Source organism: Schistocerca cancellata, chromosome 10 (genome assembly GCF_023864275.1).
Source record: "Schistocerca cancellata isolate TAMUIC-IGC-003103 chromosome 10, iqSchCanc2.1, whole genome shotgun sequence".
NCBI lineage: Eukaryota > Metazoa > Arthropoda > Insecta > Orthoptera > Acrididae > Schistocerca > Schistocerca cancellata.
Window position 1 is genome coordinate 120,626,582 of NC_064635.1, and position 15,359 is coordinate 120,641,940.

The window sequence follows — 15,359 nt, forward strand, 5'->3', positions numbered from 1 at the left end:
ATGGTAGGAATGGCACCGGCTGTGGCCACCACCTCCTCGCAGGCCTGGTCATCGCCCTCGCCCCATTGCAGTATTGCCAGCTCTGCCTCCCCCACAGTGGTGCTGATGAGGACACTCTCATCATCCAGAGCGCCGTCACCCACCAGCACGGGGTCGATGTTGCAGCCGTCCTCCGACAGTAGCTCCTCCACGGTCGCTACTTCCACTGAAGGGCCCTCCACCTGTCATAAATAAGTGACAGGGGATGCTCACACACAACACGTACTCAAAACAACGAGTAGTCAAATGTAAAAGATGTTATTACAAAATGCGTTCAGAACAGGAGAGTGGCATTTACTTACAACTAAATTATTGCTTGACAAAAAGTTGTTTTGAACACTTTACTGAGAACTGTCCGTGGTACGCCCTTTGCTGCTTCTAAATAGAAAACTATCACACCCAGTCAGTTACAACAGATCCTAAGGTTTAGCTCAGAGTGTGAATGGTGGGCCACTTTTTTTTAACATATACTAAGCTTTATGCCAAAAGAAATAGCCAACACTTACAGATCAAGCCCCAGACAATGGGCTTAGTTGTCTAACACAAGCACAGCCACTAGTTCACCAGTTGCCAATTCAAGGATGATTAAATGTACGATTTAATACACGACACAGCTTTTACAGCCACATAGAAGGGCACATCAGATGAACTTCCTGACAAATCATTTTTATTTTTTCAGTACTAAACAGCTTTGTTCACTGAAGGCATGTTTAGCTGTTGCAATATTTTCCACGCCGCATCAGTTGTCTTTTGTAACTAAGATGCATAAATAACTAAATTTATCAAATTTTTAATTTTATTTATTTATTTTTTTCAATCTATATGTCATATTTCCTCAATTTTTATTTTCTTACTATCAAAGTTTTGTTTTTTGCCTTTTAAGTTAAACTTTTTTTTTCAAAACTGCTAAACATATGTTATGCACATTTTTAACTATTGGTTATTTTAAACCAATGGCTGTGAAATCTGGACACTGTTAAAAATGGACAGAAAGCACTTAGAAGTGAGGTAAATGTAGCTTTGGAGAAGGTTCATGTGAACCAGCTGGACAGAAGAAAACAGCAATATAAAAATACAAAAAGGACTAACACCACCTCAGGTGTCAGCGTTCAGCACAGAAATGTGAGGCTTACGAGAAGCTGCTCGACCACTGTACCCCATTCTTTGTAACTGCCTCAAGAATTCTTTGTGTGATTTCTTACAAAAGTTTGCAATGACTGACAGTTCCTGTCTATCCTTACACGAGGTCTGCTTGGTCTCTGGTTAGCTGCAATTGTTCCTTCGCATTTTGACTTCGTAACCACATCACCAACAGTCGACTCTGGCAGCTTTAGCAGGCCTGAAATGTCCCTGGCAGATTTATTATCGGGGGACATCCAATCACTGGCCCACATTCAAAGTCACCGGGCTCTCCTGACTGACACACACTGCACTGTTACTGACAACACTACTCCCCGCCTCATTTAAACTGCCAGGTCCGGCTCTAGTGACATTTCTGCCTTACATAGGAGAGCCCGGATATTTTGATGAGACAGTTTGTGAGCATACTGGTAGTATTCCACAAATCACCCCCTGAAGGTAAATCGTTGATAGCAATTCTGCCTGAAATTAACCAGTTTTCTTAATTAAATTTTCCTTTGATACAATTAACTGGCTTCCTTATGCTTTGTGTGTTTTCCTGCTTAGGATCTGAAATGAGAAGCAACACATCTAACCTGTTTTTTTACCTACCATATTTGCTTTTTTCCTCTTCCTTTTATTATTATAATAGGTATCTTGGTTGGTCCACCATAACTCCTGACAGCTTTTTGCTTCTTGTCTCTCTCCCCATATCCAAGACTTAAATTGGCTTTTACTTCTCTTCACTTTTTTAACATCTTATACTTTGTTTTTCTTGATCCATTTCTAATGAAAAATTAAATGACTTCTTCCAAATGGACTTTTGTAACCTCACAATATGACAAATTGATCAACATAAATACACCTAAGTTCGCCGCATCTGCTATGTATAGCACGGAAGGATACGCCTGCCAGAGTCAGGTCGTGTGGCAAAACACTTAAGGCAGATTTAGGGGCCGCCGTTGACAGGCACTGCCTCACTTGTTGCAACCAGGTGGTATTTACAGCTAGCTCTCCCTCATATCTATTGATGACAACCCCATCTTATGAGGTTTTCTTCCGGATTGTGATATGAACTTTGCTGTTAGCTACTGTCAGGGTTTGGCTATCCCACAGAATTGTGTGTCTGCCTAAGGTGGTACTGTTTTCACACACCACTCCATCGGCCATTGTGCTTTCAGTGAATGAACTGTAAGTAAACAGATACACAGAGTGTGGTTTGTATTCACGTGCTTCCTAATCAAATCTACAAACAGTGTTCTATGCTACTGTGCAAGTCATCCAATAAACTTTGAAGAACACTGTATCGTGCAAGAGATATGCATCTCCATAAGTTTGTGTGTGTGTGTGTGTGTGTGTGTGTGTGTGTTTCCAAGGGAACTATTACTTCCTGTGATTCGCTGTACATAATCAGTGTATAAAAAATTGTCTTCTTGAAGAAGCAGACTAACAGTAAGCATCACATCATTTCCACTAGACTATTAGTTTAAATGAGTCTTTTATTAAGCAGTATTAGCAAGCTTCGAGTGTGCGCTCATTCTCAGATACATTAATGGATGTGGACACTTCACCCTCTAAAGAATTTACCAATGTCACATGCAGCATGACTACAGAATAAATATTCACCAAACGCACATACATAACATTCTTTTTCATATCTGTTTCAGACTCAGTCTATTTCTGTACACATATGGAAAGGTATAATACCTCACACTTACCTGACATTCGGGTTGCAGGTGCACAATGAAGTCCAAGCACGAATCCTGGCAAAGCAGTGGGGGAAATTGCGAGAACGATAAATGACCAAGTAAGAGGTATTCAACCAATCACGTTACAAAAATGAGCATGCCAAGAAATAGTATTTGTAAATGTATGAATACAACATGTTTCAAGAGCATTTCACATGGCATCAAACTGTCACAATGAAAGTACAGGCAATACCATGCTGGCGGACACCACCGACACTTCATTAATAATACTAAAAAGGAAACACTTCGGAAGTTGATCACGAAACAGCTTTCAGCTTCTTTGGCCATCACCAACTGATGACCTAATGTCACAACCACAGCTACACAACATGCGACTTACACAGATATTACTCATACCATTACAGTAAATGACAAGATACACAATGGTTACACAGGAGAGAATTACTTTTTTACTTTACACAGAAATCATTATATTTAACAAAATATGAAAAATAAATTCGAATTTACTGTTGTAATGTAACATTTGCATACCTAATACTTAATGTAACAGAAAGAAAACAGAAAGTAGTGTTTGGTCATTTAACTGTAAGCCAGCATTCTGTGTCATATGATTATCTACATCAGCTACTTTGGGTAATGACATCTTTCTGCTTTACAAAAGATCTTCTAACACAAAACCACGGGTACAACACAGATCCACATGTTGTACATGCTGTTATGAAAAGCGGGAAGACAACACCATTCGAAGCACTCCAAATCGATAAATGTGTCACAGAAAGGCAACATAGATTTAAACCAGTAAACCCCGCTTCTTTACAGAATTGAACTCCTGTATAGAAAACAGCTTGAAAAAAGGTGATTTACTTTAGAAATGAGTTAATGTGTTGAATATCTGCCTTTAAGTGTGCAAGCAAGAACAAGTTCAGGAACAGTTTGACATTATGCTTTAAGTTTGTTAGAAGTCGCTAAGTGCCGTCATTATGAAACACTGGATGGGATATAAAATCAGTAATTTGTGCTCTGTTTTAACCAAAAGCCAGTTTTTCACATGTCTCGGTGTTTAAGATGTCATATCTCCAGAGATATGTGCCACACAATGATAGAACTCTGCAGGTACATTCAGTGGTATACACAGATACTGTCTGCAAACTCAAAATATCATGCCTGATGCTTTAAGTCCGACAGTATGAACAGCAAAACTATAGTAAGTGATACCTAGTTTTCCTTTCATAATTTTGTGTGGGGTGTTAACAAGAAAAAGTTTCGTAAAGGTTTGAAATTATGAGTAAATTTGTTGGAAGTCACTAAGCGCTCTCATTCTCAAATACTGTGTTGATACACTCTTTATTAATAGATTATGAAAGCATTTTAAATTTGGTTTATAATTACGTGAAATACTGAAAATTGAATTTTTGTTGCCCTTATGCTGCAACTGGTACCAGGTTAGCATTTTAGTAATAAAGACTACATTTTGATAATTTTTAAGGATGAAATTCTTCAGCTTTTTCTTTTTGGTGTCCTATTTTTTTTATTCCTTGTATAGTATAGATTCCTACTGTGACTAATTTTGAAATAAGCACAACAGTTTGGAAATCTAAAAAATCTCTTAAACTGTCATATTCATGTCTTATCTGCAGATGAACATTCCTTAAAATGGACATACATTCAAAGGATTGGTTGGTGGCATACTCCCACTATACCGAAATTATCTAGCACTTGTCTCATAAATAAAGGGCTGTACAGCCTCATAAATTTGCTGTATGATTTTACTCCTTCATTACACGTGTCTCAATATTAATCGATACATACAGCGCCTCTTACTAGTACCATAACTACAATTAGACCTTTGAGAGAAGCAACTTTTTTCCTTCGATAAATTCGAATTTGTATCTGTAGTAGCAACAATTTGGTACCATTATTTTGTGTGTGTGTGTGTGTGTGTGTGTGTGCGTGCGCGCGCGTGTGTGTGTGTGTGTGTGTGTGTGTGTGTGTGTGTGTGTGTGAGAGAGAGAGAGAGAGAGAGAGAGAGAGAGAGAGAGAGAGAGAGAGAGAGAGGGAGGGGGGAGGGGGGGGGTCGTCTTAGCACAAAATGTAAACAAAAGCACTGCACCCATGTTCCATGACTTTTCGGTCTGATGTTGGTGAGAAGAGCAGTACACTACGCTTAGTCCACTCTACCCAATTCACGTAATTCACGCCTAAGAAGCTAAAATTCCGTTTAAAGAGCAAACAATATAGAAAATTCAGTTAACGTTACTTCCTCAATAATGTGTGAAAAAGTGAATTACTAGTCATTCATTCAAAGAAACCTCTCAACGTAGTGTCTCACTGGAGTAGCAGTTCCAACAGAAGTCAAATAGCCTCAGTTTGTAATGACTTTGCCAACTTTTAACTAGCAGATGACACTGCATTCTTCAATAACACTACTTAATAGAAGATGAAATTATATCACTCCTGGGCAGTGGATTTCCTCTGCATGTAATCATAGAACATGAAAACATTTACACAAGACCCATATGGACACCAAACTGTCCGAGTACTGAAAGTTAATATTGGCGGAGACCTGAAACAAGTGAATACCCATTATCTTAAAAAGTTTTCTGTCGAAATAGATACTCGGATCACCCACCCTCCTGCGAGTAGTCTCGGAAATACTGAGTAATACATCATATATCGTATTATGTGACATTCAATTGCAATACATGTATGTTTATGAAAATGACTTACCGTAAGATCACCTAAACCACTCTGGCCGGGCTCAAATGGCTGGCACAACAACTCGAGAGCAGATTCAGATGTGTCTGGTGACAGCGACGGCACGCCGCTTACAACGTCACCCATCACCGAGCCATCCAGCACTTCCTCTTCCACCTCCTGCTCCTCCAAGCCCTGCTGGGGAAATACTCCGGCTTCGGACACCACCATCTGTTCGCCAGCCTCCGGAGGTGGCACCAGGGGGTTGGGTCCCGCCGCCCCTCTCTCGTCGCTCGTCGAGGACGAGACCTCCCCCTCCAAGACTGGGAGGGCATCTTGGCCCTCCCCAGTCACCAGATCCATCTCTTCACCTCCCCCACCCTCCTGCTGAAACTGACTCCGCAGGTTCCCCAGCTGGAACTGTGCTTTTCTACTGTCGATCTGAAACTGTGAAATTGAAATTAAATGTAGTGCTAGCTAGAAAAGATTATGGGTCTGTATAGCAATTTAGGGAAACCTTTTGACAGTGATTACTGCTACACTCTCTTTGGAATTTGCTACAGTCTGATTAAAATCACTTGATAGTTGACATATGTCACTTTCAACTACAGAGCTGCCAAATCAGCTGCCAGCTACCGCTCTGTTACGGATGAACCACCAACACAGCATGCCACTTTGCAAATGCTATTAACGTGGAACATGGAACAATGTTGGAAGCAGCTGCCACAAGGTATGACACAAATGCGAGATACTCCGTCAATGGGATGTGATTTGTAGTCCTGAATTTAAACTGATGTCCTAAGCTGAACCACAATCTTGCAATGTGCAATGTATCCAAGAAAATGGCAGTTAGCAATCAATGGCAGAACTAAAATCATGACTGCTTTGTTCACAGTCACTAAAGTTAACCTCTACAGGCAAACTCGAGACAGAAAAATTTCAGTTTGAGCACTAAAAAAAAAAAAAAAAAAAAAAAAAAAAAAAAAAAAAAAAAAAAAAAAAAAAAAAAAAAATACCAAATTGTAATTTCTCACTGTCTTTTAGTGGTTGGCTGAGACTATCCTCATATGAGTTACACATAACGCTGCTTTACCAACTGACAAGCAGTCCTTGTTAGAACTTTACTGTACATTATAGAGGAAGCTGGCATATTTCAAATGAAAAAAAAAGCATGGTAGGAAGAAAAAATAAGTGCAAAGTGATAATGAAAATGACACACAAAGTATTATAAATTTTTTAAAAAAATATGTTTAACTCAATTAATTGAATAAAAATAAAATGTAAGTATTTTGATTGGATTTAGAAATTAAAAAAACTGCTGTATTTCACAAACTTCAAACTTATGACCTTCTGCACAACAGATTAATGTGCTAACCATTGCACTACGACGTTACTATGCATACAACTGTTCATTTATGATACTTACATTCCCATGGCAATGATGATTTATGGTCTTTAAAAATTTAGCTTTACATCTACATCTATACTCTGCAAACCACTGTAAGGTACATGACAGAGGGTATGTCCCACTGTACCAGTTATTAAAGTTTCTTCCTATTGCATTCATGTATGGAATGAGGGAAGAATGATTGATTGAATGCCTCTGTGAACGCAATAATTATTCTAATCCCTATGTCAGCAATACATAGGGGGCTGTAGTATATTTCTAGAGCCAACATTAAGCCGGTTCTTGATACTTTGATAATGAACTTTCTTAGGATATGTGACACTGAACTGCATCAAGTGTTTGGAAGGATCCAGTAGTATTTTGTTAGTGTTGTGTATGAAATGTGTGTGTATCATTGGAATCGTGTGTGTGTGTGTGTGTGTGTGTGTGTGTGTGTGTTGTGGCTACCATGTGTAATGAAATACGAAACTATAGGGTCAAACCCATGAGTCAGGATCTGAACATAACAAGAAAGAAATCCAGACAACATGAACTGACCAATTGTTGCATGTGGCAGTTTGGCAATGGCGAACAGTTCGGGCATGACTGAGTGCTCTGATAGGAGGAAACCAGCACTGGGCCAGGAAGTGTCAACTATTAAGTAATTTTAATCTAAATGTAGATAGCAGTTTGTCAAGAGACAGCAAAAGACTTGGAAGATCAGTTGAACACAATGGATAGTGTCTTGAAAAGATAATGTAGGATGAGCACCAACAAAGAAAAAACAAGAATAATGGAGGGCAGTCAAATTAAATCAGGTAATGGTGAGGGACTTAGATTAGGAAATAAAACACAAAAAGGAGATAATGGGCTTTGTTATTTGGGTTACAAAATATCTGTTGATGGCCAAAATAGAGAGAATATAAAGTGCAGACTTGATAACCAACCAGAAAAGTGTTTCTTAACATTGAAATTTTACAAATGACCTATTTGTCTTTATCGGATACTGAAGATAGTAATTTTTTTCCACTTTTCCATGTACCACAGTTCAACTGACAGCGCCAAAAATGTCTTTCAGTGTACACTAGTTTTACGGATTTTGGTGCAAGCGTTCCAATTTCAACTCTGGTCACAGCGATTTTAACACGATGCTGTCTGGAAGAACTATGTTGGTGTCATGCGAACATCTATCGAGCAGATGCTGCTGGCACAATGTTTGTGTCACACAAATACCACTGGCACCAGATTTGTGTCGTGCACAGAAAAAGCTGGCAAGCACTGGTGACACAACTGTAGTGCCATGATCAACACTATCAAACAAATACCAATACTCCATGTGTTCTGCGTCATGGGACAATAAGGTACAGACATTTCAGCACACTGTTTTTATAAAAACTCATGCTCTTTGATAAGGGCAAATGAAGGAGAAGACACAGTTATACATGATGAATGCACTGATACGTTGTTTGATATTCCAGTTGAATTTGGGGTTTGCAAAGAAGAAGAAGACATTACATCACCAGAAAAATAGAGTGAAGCAGAATCTTCTAATGACTCTGAAATATGTACACGGAGAATTCAACAAACACTATCACGGCCAAGTGATACGGAAGAATCAAACGAAGATCACAATGTGAGTGATCAGATGTTGATTTATCGAGGACCAATAATGAAACTGAAGGATTTCTGGGTCTTAACATATTTCCCAGCAATATACAGAAGATTGAGGATGTCACTAAATTATTTTTAGGGAGGAAGCCAAATAACAAAAGTGTCAAGTTTGTAGATGTGAAGACAGCCAAACTTAGAAAATGTTTTGGGTATGCTATTCTGATGGGAATAAAAAAAAAAAAAACCAAAGGTGGACAATTATTGGTAAACAAATCTGTTATTGGAAACCACCACTATTTTGCAAAATGATGTCTCATAACAGATTTCAATGAATATTAGCATTTTTCAGATACCAATAATAAACAGGACAACACCGACTGACTCTCCAAGGTGCAAACTACAACTGATTATTTCTCTAAGTTTAAAAAATTTTTAATCTTGGTCAAAATATTTTTATCAATGAAGGAATGATATCGTGACATCAAGAACTACATTTCAAAATTTATAGCCCATAAGGTATACTCTTCCAGATGCTTTGCAGTTTAATAATGGGATGTATTTCCTCTTTCAAAATATACTCTATAATATTATGAGAAGGAAAGTTGACACTCACCATATGGTAGAGACGCTGAGTCACAGACAGGCACAACAAAAAGACTCTCACAATTATAGCACAATTCTCAAACACAGTATGGTTTCAGTTGCATTAAACTGCAGTCTTGTGTGCGAGTTGCGTTTACATGAGAGAGTGTGTGTGTGTGTGTGTGTGTGTGTTGTTGACGAAGGCCTTAATGGCCGAAAGTTATAATTGTGAGAGTCTTTTTGTTGTGCCTATCTGCGAGTCAGCATCTCCGCTATATGGCGAGTGGCTACTTTCCTTGTCATAATATTGTTACATTCCATCCTGGATTTTCTATAGTTTGAAAATATACTCTACCATATAACAGCCTTTAAAGGAGACAGTGATGGAACTAATGACACATGTTTGTGGAAAATGGCTCCATCTATACATGGATAGTTGCTGCAACAGTGTAGAACTCGTAGAAAACTTGCTTACAAAGAAAATTCGGGTGTATGGAATGATGTGACTAAACGGCGGATTTCCAACAAAGTTAAAGAATGCAAAATTAAATATATTTGGAACTAAATATCAAAAAATTGTGTAGTACTGGCACAATTATAGAGAGCATTGAAGACAAAAATGATATGAATAATTTCTACCATATATAATGCCAATTTTGTAGACACACAAAAAATATACAGAAAAGCCAATCGCATGAGTCAAAACCCTGAAGCTGTACTGGATTATAACAAATACGTGATGGGAGCAGATTGCGCAGACCGATTCCTTAGTTACTACCCTAAATAGAGGAAAACTATAAAACTGTAGAAAAAAAGCGGTGTTATACATGTTTAAATGTGCTTTATATAACAAGTTCACACTATATCAACATGAAAATGCAATATAATTGGATTTGACAGTACATCCTCAAAACTTTGGGAAAATAGAGAGACAGGATTGAGATCTAATGTGAACGTTTCACTTTAATATGTAAAAATTTGAAGTATATCGGTGGAGTACTTTTTGAGATTTTTGGTAACTATGTTTAACCCTTTGTATATTTCATATGTATTAAAAATATATAGGCTACGTCTGTCTGAATATTCCTTAGGGCACTGTGTAAAAATCTGAAGTAGATTCAGCCAATATATTTTCAGGGCAGCTAAAGCTGCACCAGCCAACACAAATCTCCAAAACCAACAAAGATGAATGACGAAGGCACCATATATGTTACAAAAACAAAAAAAAATTAGGACAACAAATTTGACACATAAGCCTCATGGAATCACGTTACACGTCAGAAATTGTTTTGCTTCCTATCATGTAAAAAAAAATGCTAAGTATTCAAGAAAATATCAATAAATAAACAAACATAAAATAAATCTTGCTCCATACAGTCAAACCTGTTTTTTTGTGGTAGATTGAAATAGCACAAAACAACAATGGATTAAAAGAACATTATTCAAAAATGTATAGTTATGACAAATAATTATTTACAACATAGTAAAGAAATTTGTTATGCAGGGGAGAGAGACCACAAAAAAGGATGCCTAATAAAATAAATAGTACAAAGATAATCACATAGAAAAGGACCGCTCATATAAATGGGTTTGACAGTACATCCTCAAAACTTCAAGAAAATAGAGAGACAGGACTGAGATCTCACGCGAACTGATGATGAGATTAGTTAAACTTGAGCATGTAGACTCTCCCGAGGACCTCGACAGACCACCAGTGACATGCAATATGTTCGGAATCAGTCCTACCGGTGCCAAACAAAAGAATACCAATTAGAAGTGTGGACATCATAGCAGTAGTAAACTGAGTATCAGATACCAAACCTGGGTTAGACCATAACGCTCAAGTTCTCTCAGCACAGTTGATTAACAGTGAGGTTACGTATGTTCAGGCTAGTTGTTTCCATTTAATGTACAAAATTTCAATGGCTGACATTCACGAGCTGTCGGTGTGCTATTATGTGTACTCACCATGTGGACTCCAATCAGACTGTGAAATGGAAACATCAACTTGGTTAAACATTTGTAAGCATATCATTAAGCTTTGGCTAGATAGCTTCTGTAGCTTTTTATTGTTTACCAGCTGTTTCCACACTCAAATTGCTGTAGCTCTGCCTCATTAAGTGAAAAAGAAAGAAAAGAGAAAACACACATTTCTAACATGTATGGGGATTGGATATGTATCCTAATCTCCCCCCCCCCCCCCCCCCCACCCCATCTGCCCATCTCCTCCTTCCCACTTTCTGTCAGTTTCCTACCACCTCTCCATCCATCTCCTCTTCACCACTCTGAGCCATTGTTATAGTTACTGCAAATTCTGAATCTGTAGTATTCCTATCATGTGCTGATAAGCCATAAATATATCTTCCTGTTTGCCAACAATGTTTCACTGTAATATGTAAAAATTTGAAGTAAATCGGTGGAGTACTTTTTGAGATATTTGGTAACTACGTTTAGCTGTTTATATATTTCATATGTTTTAAAAACATATAGGCTATGTCTGTCTGAATGTTCCTTAGGGTACTGTATAAAAATCTGAAGTAGATAGGTCAAAAACTTTTAGATGTTTGGTAATAACATTCCTCCTTTATGTATTACACATTTTTTTTAAAAAAAAGTACAAAAACACACATATTTGAAGGCAATGTTGTGTCAAAATTTCAGAGCAATTTGTGAAGAACTTTTGGAGATTTAATATTATGAACAAACAAATATTTACAATTTTTTATAGATTTCCCCTACAATTCTTACATATATATTTGTACATTATGTAGCACTCCAGCAGGTATATAAAAACACATGCACATTTGAATGCAGCAGTGACTCAAAGTTTCAAGGTAATTTGAAGAACTTTTGGAGATGAGATACACAATGTTGAACAAATGAACACTTACATTTTTATTTATAATATAAAAGATACGAGGGCTATTCAGAAAGTACGGAACGTTTTGGCATTAAAAAAAAAAAAGTACAAGAAATACTTTTTATTATATACATTATATACATATTACATACATTATAGAGCGATTGACATACTACCTATCTACACAGTCACCAAACACATTGAGGCACTTATCATAGTGATGGACAAGCTTTGAAAGACCTTCAGCATAAATTCTGCCACCTGAGACTTCAGCCAGTGAGTCACGCCCGTCTGGAGTTCCACGTCGTCATCAAAGCACTGCAGTGCAAGCCAGTTCTTCACCTTCGGAAACAAGTGGAAGTTGCTTGGTGCAAGATCAGGGCTGCAGGGCGGATGAGGAAAAATTTTGCATTTGATTGAATCAAGGAGTTCTTTAGTGCAGTCTGCCATGTGAGGTTGGGCAAAAACAAAATTTTGGACGTCAGCTTTCCTCGGCATTTGTTTTGAACTGCTCTTCTAAGGCTGTGCAAAGTGACAGTACCGGGCTGAATTTATGGTTGCTCCACGTTCGAGAACATCCATAAGAAGCACACCTGGCGTATCCCAAAACACTGTCGCCATCAACTTCCTTGCTGACGAGGTTTGCAAACATTTTCTTGGTTTTTGGGAGACCTTGTGTGCCCCATTCCATGGACTGTAATTTTGTCTTGCAGTTGACATTTTTCACCCAAGTCTCGTCACCAGTTACGATTCGATCCAGTAACGAATCACCAAGTTTGTGGTAGGCCTCCAGAAATGTCAATGTTGCCCCCATTTGCTGGTCTTTATGGTGCTCTGTAAGCATTTTGGGCACCCATCGCGCACAAAATTTGTAGTAGCCTTTCTTTTGAGTAAAAATTTCAAACAACAAAGACTGCGAGACTTGTGGAAAAGAAAGCAAATGCACTTTTATTGTGAAGCAACAGTTTTCACAAATTGTTTCACCAACTTTAGCGACAAGATTGTCAGTCACAATACTTGGGCATCAACTCTTCTCTTCATCATGAACGCTGGTTCGGCAATTTTTTAAACCAAATGGACCGTTTCGAGATGGAACATTCACTCACTACGTTGTTTCCGTACACCTCGCACAGTCCACGATAAATTTCTATAGCATTTGCAAAAACAGACATAATGTCTTATGGGATAACAGCAATCAGTGATTTTATAATGTTACTTAAAATCCGTCTTGATTGCAAATTTTTTTTATTCATATGACCGGTTTCGGTTCATTCAGAACCATCTTCAGATCTGTAACTGAAATATCAGATCTGAAGATGGTTCTGAATGAACCGAAACCGATCATATGAATAAAAAAAAAAAAAATTGCAATCAAGACGGATTTTAAGTAACATTATAAATTTCTATAGGTTTTAGGTTTTTTGCCAACAAAAACCATATTACAAAATGCTCCTCACAACTGGCGGGATTTCTGATTGCAGCACACATTTCAAATTCGAATATAAAAAAAACCAAACATGCAGAGACATTCCCGCTGTCACGGATGGTTGCTGACTGAGCTGCCGAGCACGCACATAAAAAAATTCATGCGATCGGCAAACGCTTAGCAGCGTAAGACGGAAACATTCCCTACTTTTTGAATAGCCCTTGTAGATTAGATTTCACAAAATTCTTATGGAGACAGCTTGGTGACAGCTACCTTAACAACAGTGACGAAGAAATCTGGAGCTTATACCGCAATACACATCTTCTCATCTTGCTTCACAATGATGCTACAGAGCTTTGTAACAGCTAATTTGTTTGGCTGTTGCAGCCATGGATGTGACTGGTGCATATTTTACCGTTCCTCAACTGTTCTAATAGTCTGCCATACAAAATACATGCCGTACTAGCAACAAAAGCAGCATACATTAAGTTTTTGGAGCTATAGGTCTTCTTTAACACTTCCACCTACAATGATGGAGCAAAACATTATGACCTCTCACATAAGAGCATGTCGCTCCACGTCGAATGGAATAAAGCAGAGTGTCAACAGGCCCTGGGAACAAATTTGGCACCAGATGGCTATGCCTTGGTCACACAATTCTTGTAAATTATGGGCCAATTGATTGGGGGTGTGGAGCTGGAGTCAATAGTGTCTCAGATGTGTTCCCACTAGTTCTGATCTGGTGAGATTGGTAGCCACAAAATGAATGAGAGTTCATTATCATGCCCTCATATCTTTGTAGAACAATCCTGTTCTTGTTATACAGACATTTGTTCCTGTGGAAGATGCTATCACCATGGATAGAAGAACCAAAGATGAGGGAAGCATGTGGTCCACAATAATGTTCCCCTAGTCCACAGCTATGATGGTACTACTGATTACTGCCACAGGTCATACGGAAATCTAGGTGAATAGCCCTCACAGTAATCGTTTCCTTTGCCAGCACCCGTGGCACAGTGTACATTTTGAGCCTACACTTGCCTGAATGACAGTGAATCTGGACACGACTGTCGATGTGATGTAACGTGCTTCATCTGACCAGGTGACACATTTCCCTCTATCCACAGTCCAACCTTGATGATCCCGTGCCACTGCAATCATAACTGAAAACATTGCCGTGTCAACATGGGAACGTGTAGAGGTCATCTGATTTGGAACCTGCACCAGCAACATACTCTGCCATCAGATATGCCACATATTATTGCCTATTCTGCTTTACAGAGTGGACAAGCTGCCCCCCTACCTGAACATTCTGCTATGAAGTGCTTGCCACCTACTTGTGGCTGCACTGTCCTTCACCAGTTTGCATAGAAGCAGGTGAACAATCGTCCAGATTTGTCAATTCCCAGATGCTCATTCCCAGGCTTCTGGCCATAGCAATCTGCTTACATCAAAGACAAATTAGGTATGAGAAAGGTTTGAGCAAAGATGGTTCCAAATGTGGTGCACAATGAAAAGAAGGAAATACGTATGTGAAGTGTCGTTAGTTGTTGGAAATGCTGGAAAAGTGACCTAATTTTTTGGCCATAGTAGTAACAGGCAACAAGACTTGAATTTTTGGGTACATCCTTAAATCACAGACTGATGGAGCGGAGGATTTTTGTCACACTGCCTTAAGCAGGTTCCCGACAAGACCTTCCAGGAAGCCGGACTGCTTGGCGAAGATGCATGGGTGCAGAAGATATCGGCATTGAAGATTATTACGTTTTTGTACGTTAAAAAGCAATAAACCTCTATAAAAATATTTTTCAAACTTTTGGGTAGATCCAGTAAAACTATTTGGTGACGACACTTCAGTGTACGAGAAAGTGTCGTCATTGAAAGGCAGCAGGGTGATTCAGGATGACTTTGCAGAGAAATTCCATTTACTGC

At 38.5% G+C, this 15,359-nt stretch overlaps 1 protein-coding gene across 1 annotated transcript in view; it reads right to left on the reverse strand.

The window, feature by feature from the left end:
- Nucleotides 1-48: 48 nt before the first annotated feature.
- The window catches only part of LOC126106182 (uncharacterized), a 32,235-nt gene continuing 16,924 nt past the window's right edge, over nucleotides 49-15,359 (reverse strand). The window contains exons 2-5 of the mRNA XM_049912419.1: nucleotides 5,595-6,008; nucleotides 2,877-2,921; nucleotides 144-221; nucleotides 49-102 (exon numbers count right to left, since the gene is read on the reverse strand). Of these exons, the coding sequence (XP_049768376.1) occupies nucleotides 49-102; nucleotides 144-221; nucleotides 2,877-2,921; nucleotides 5,595-5,924 (507 nt within the window). The 5' untranslated portion in view covers nucleotides 5,925-6,008. The remainder of the gene's footprint in view (nucleotides 103-143; nucleotides 222-2,876; nucleotides 2,922-5,594; nucleotides 6,009-15,359) is intronic.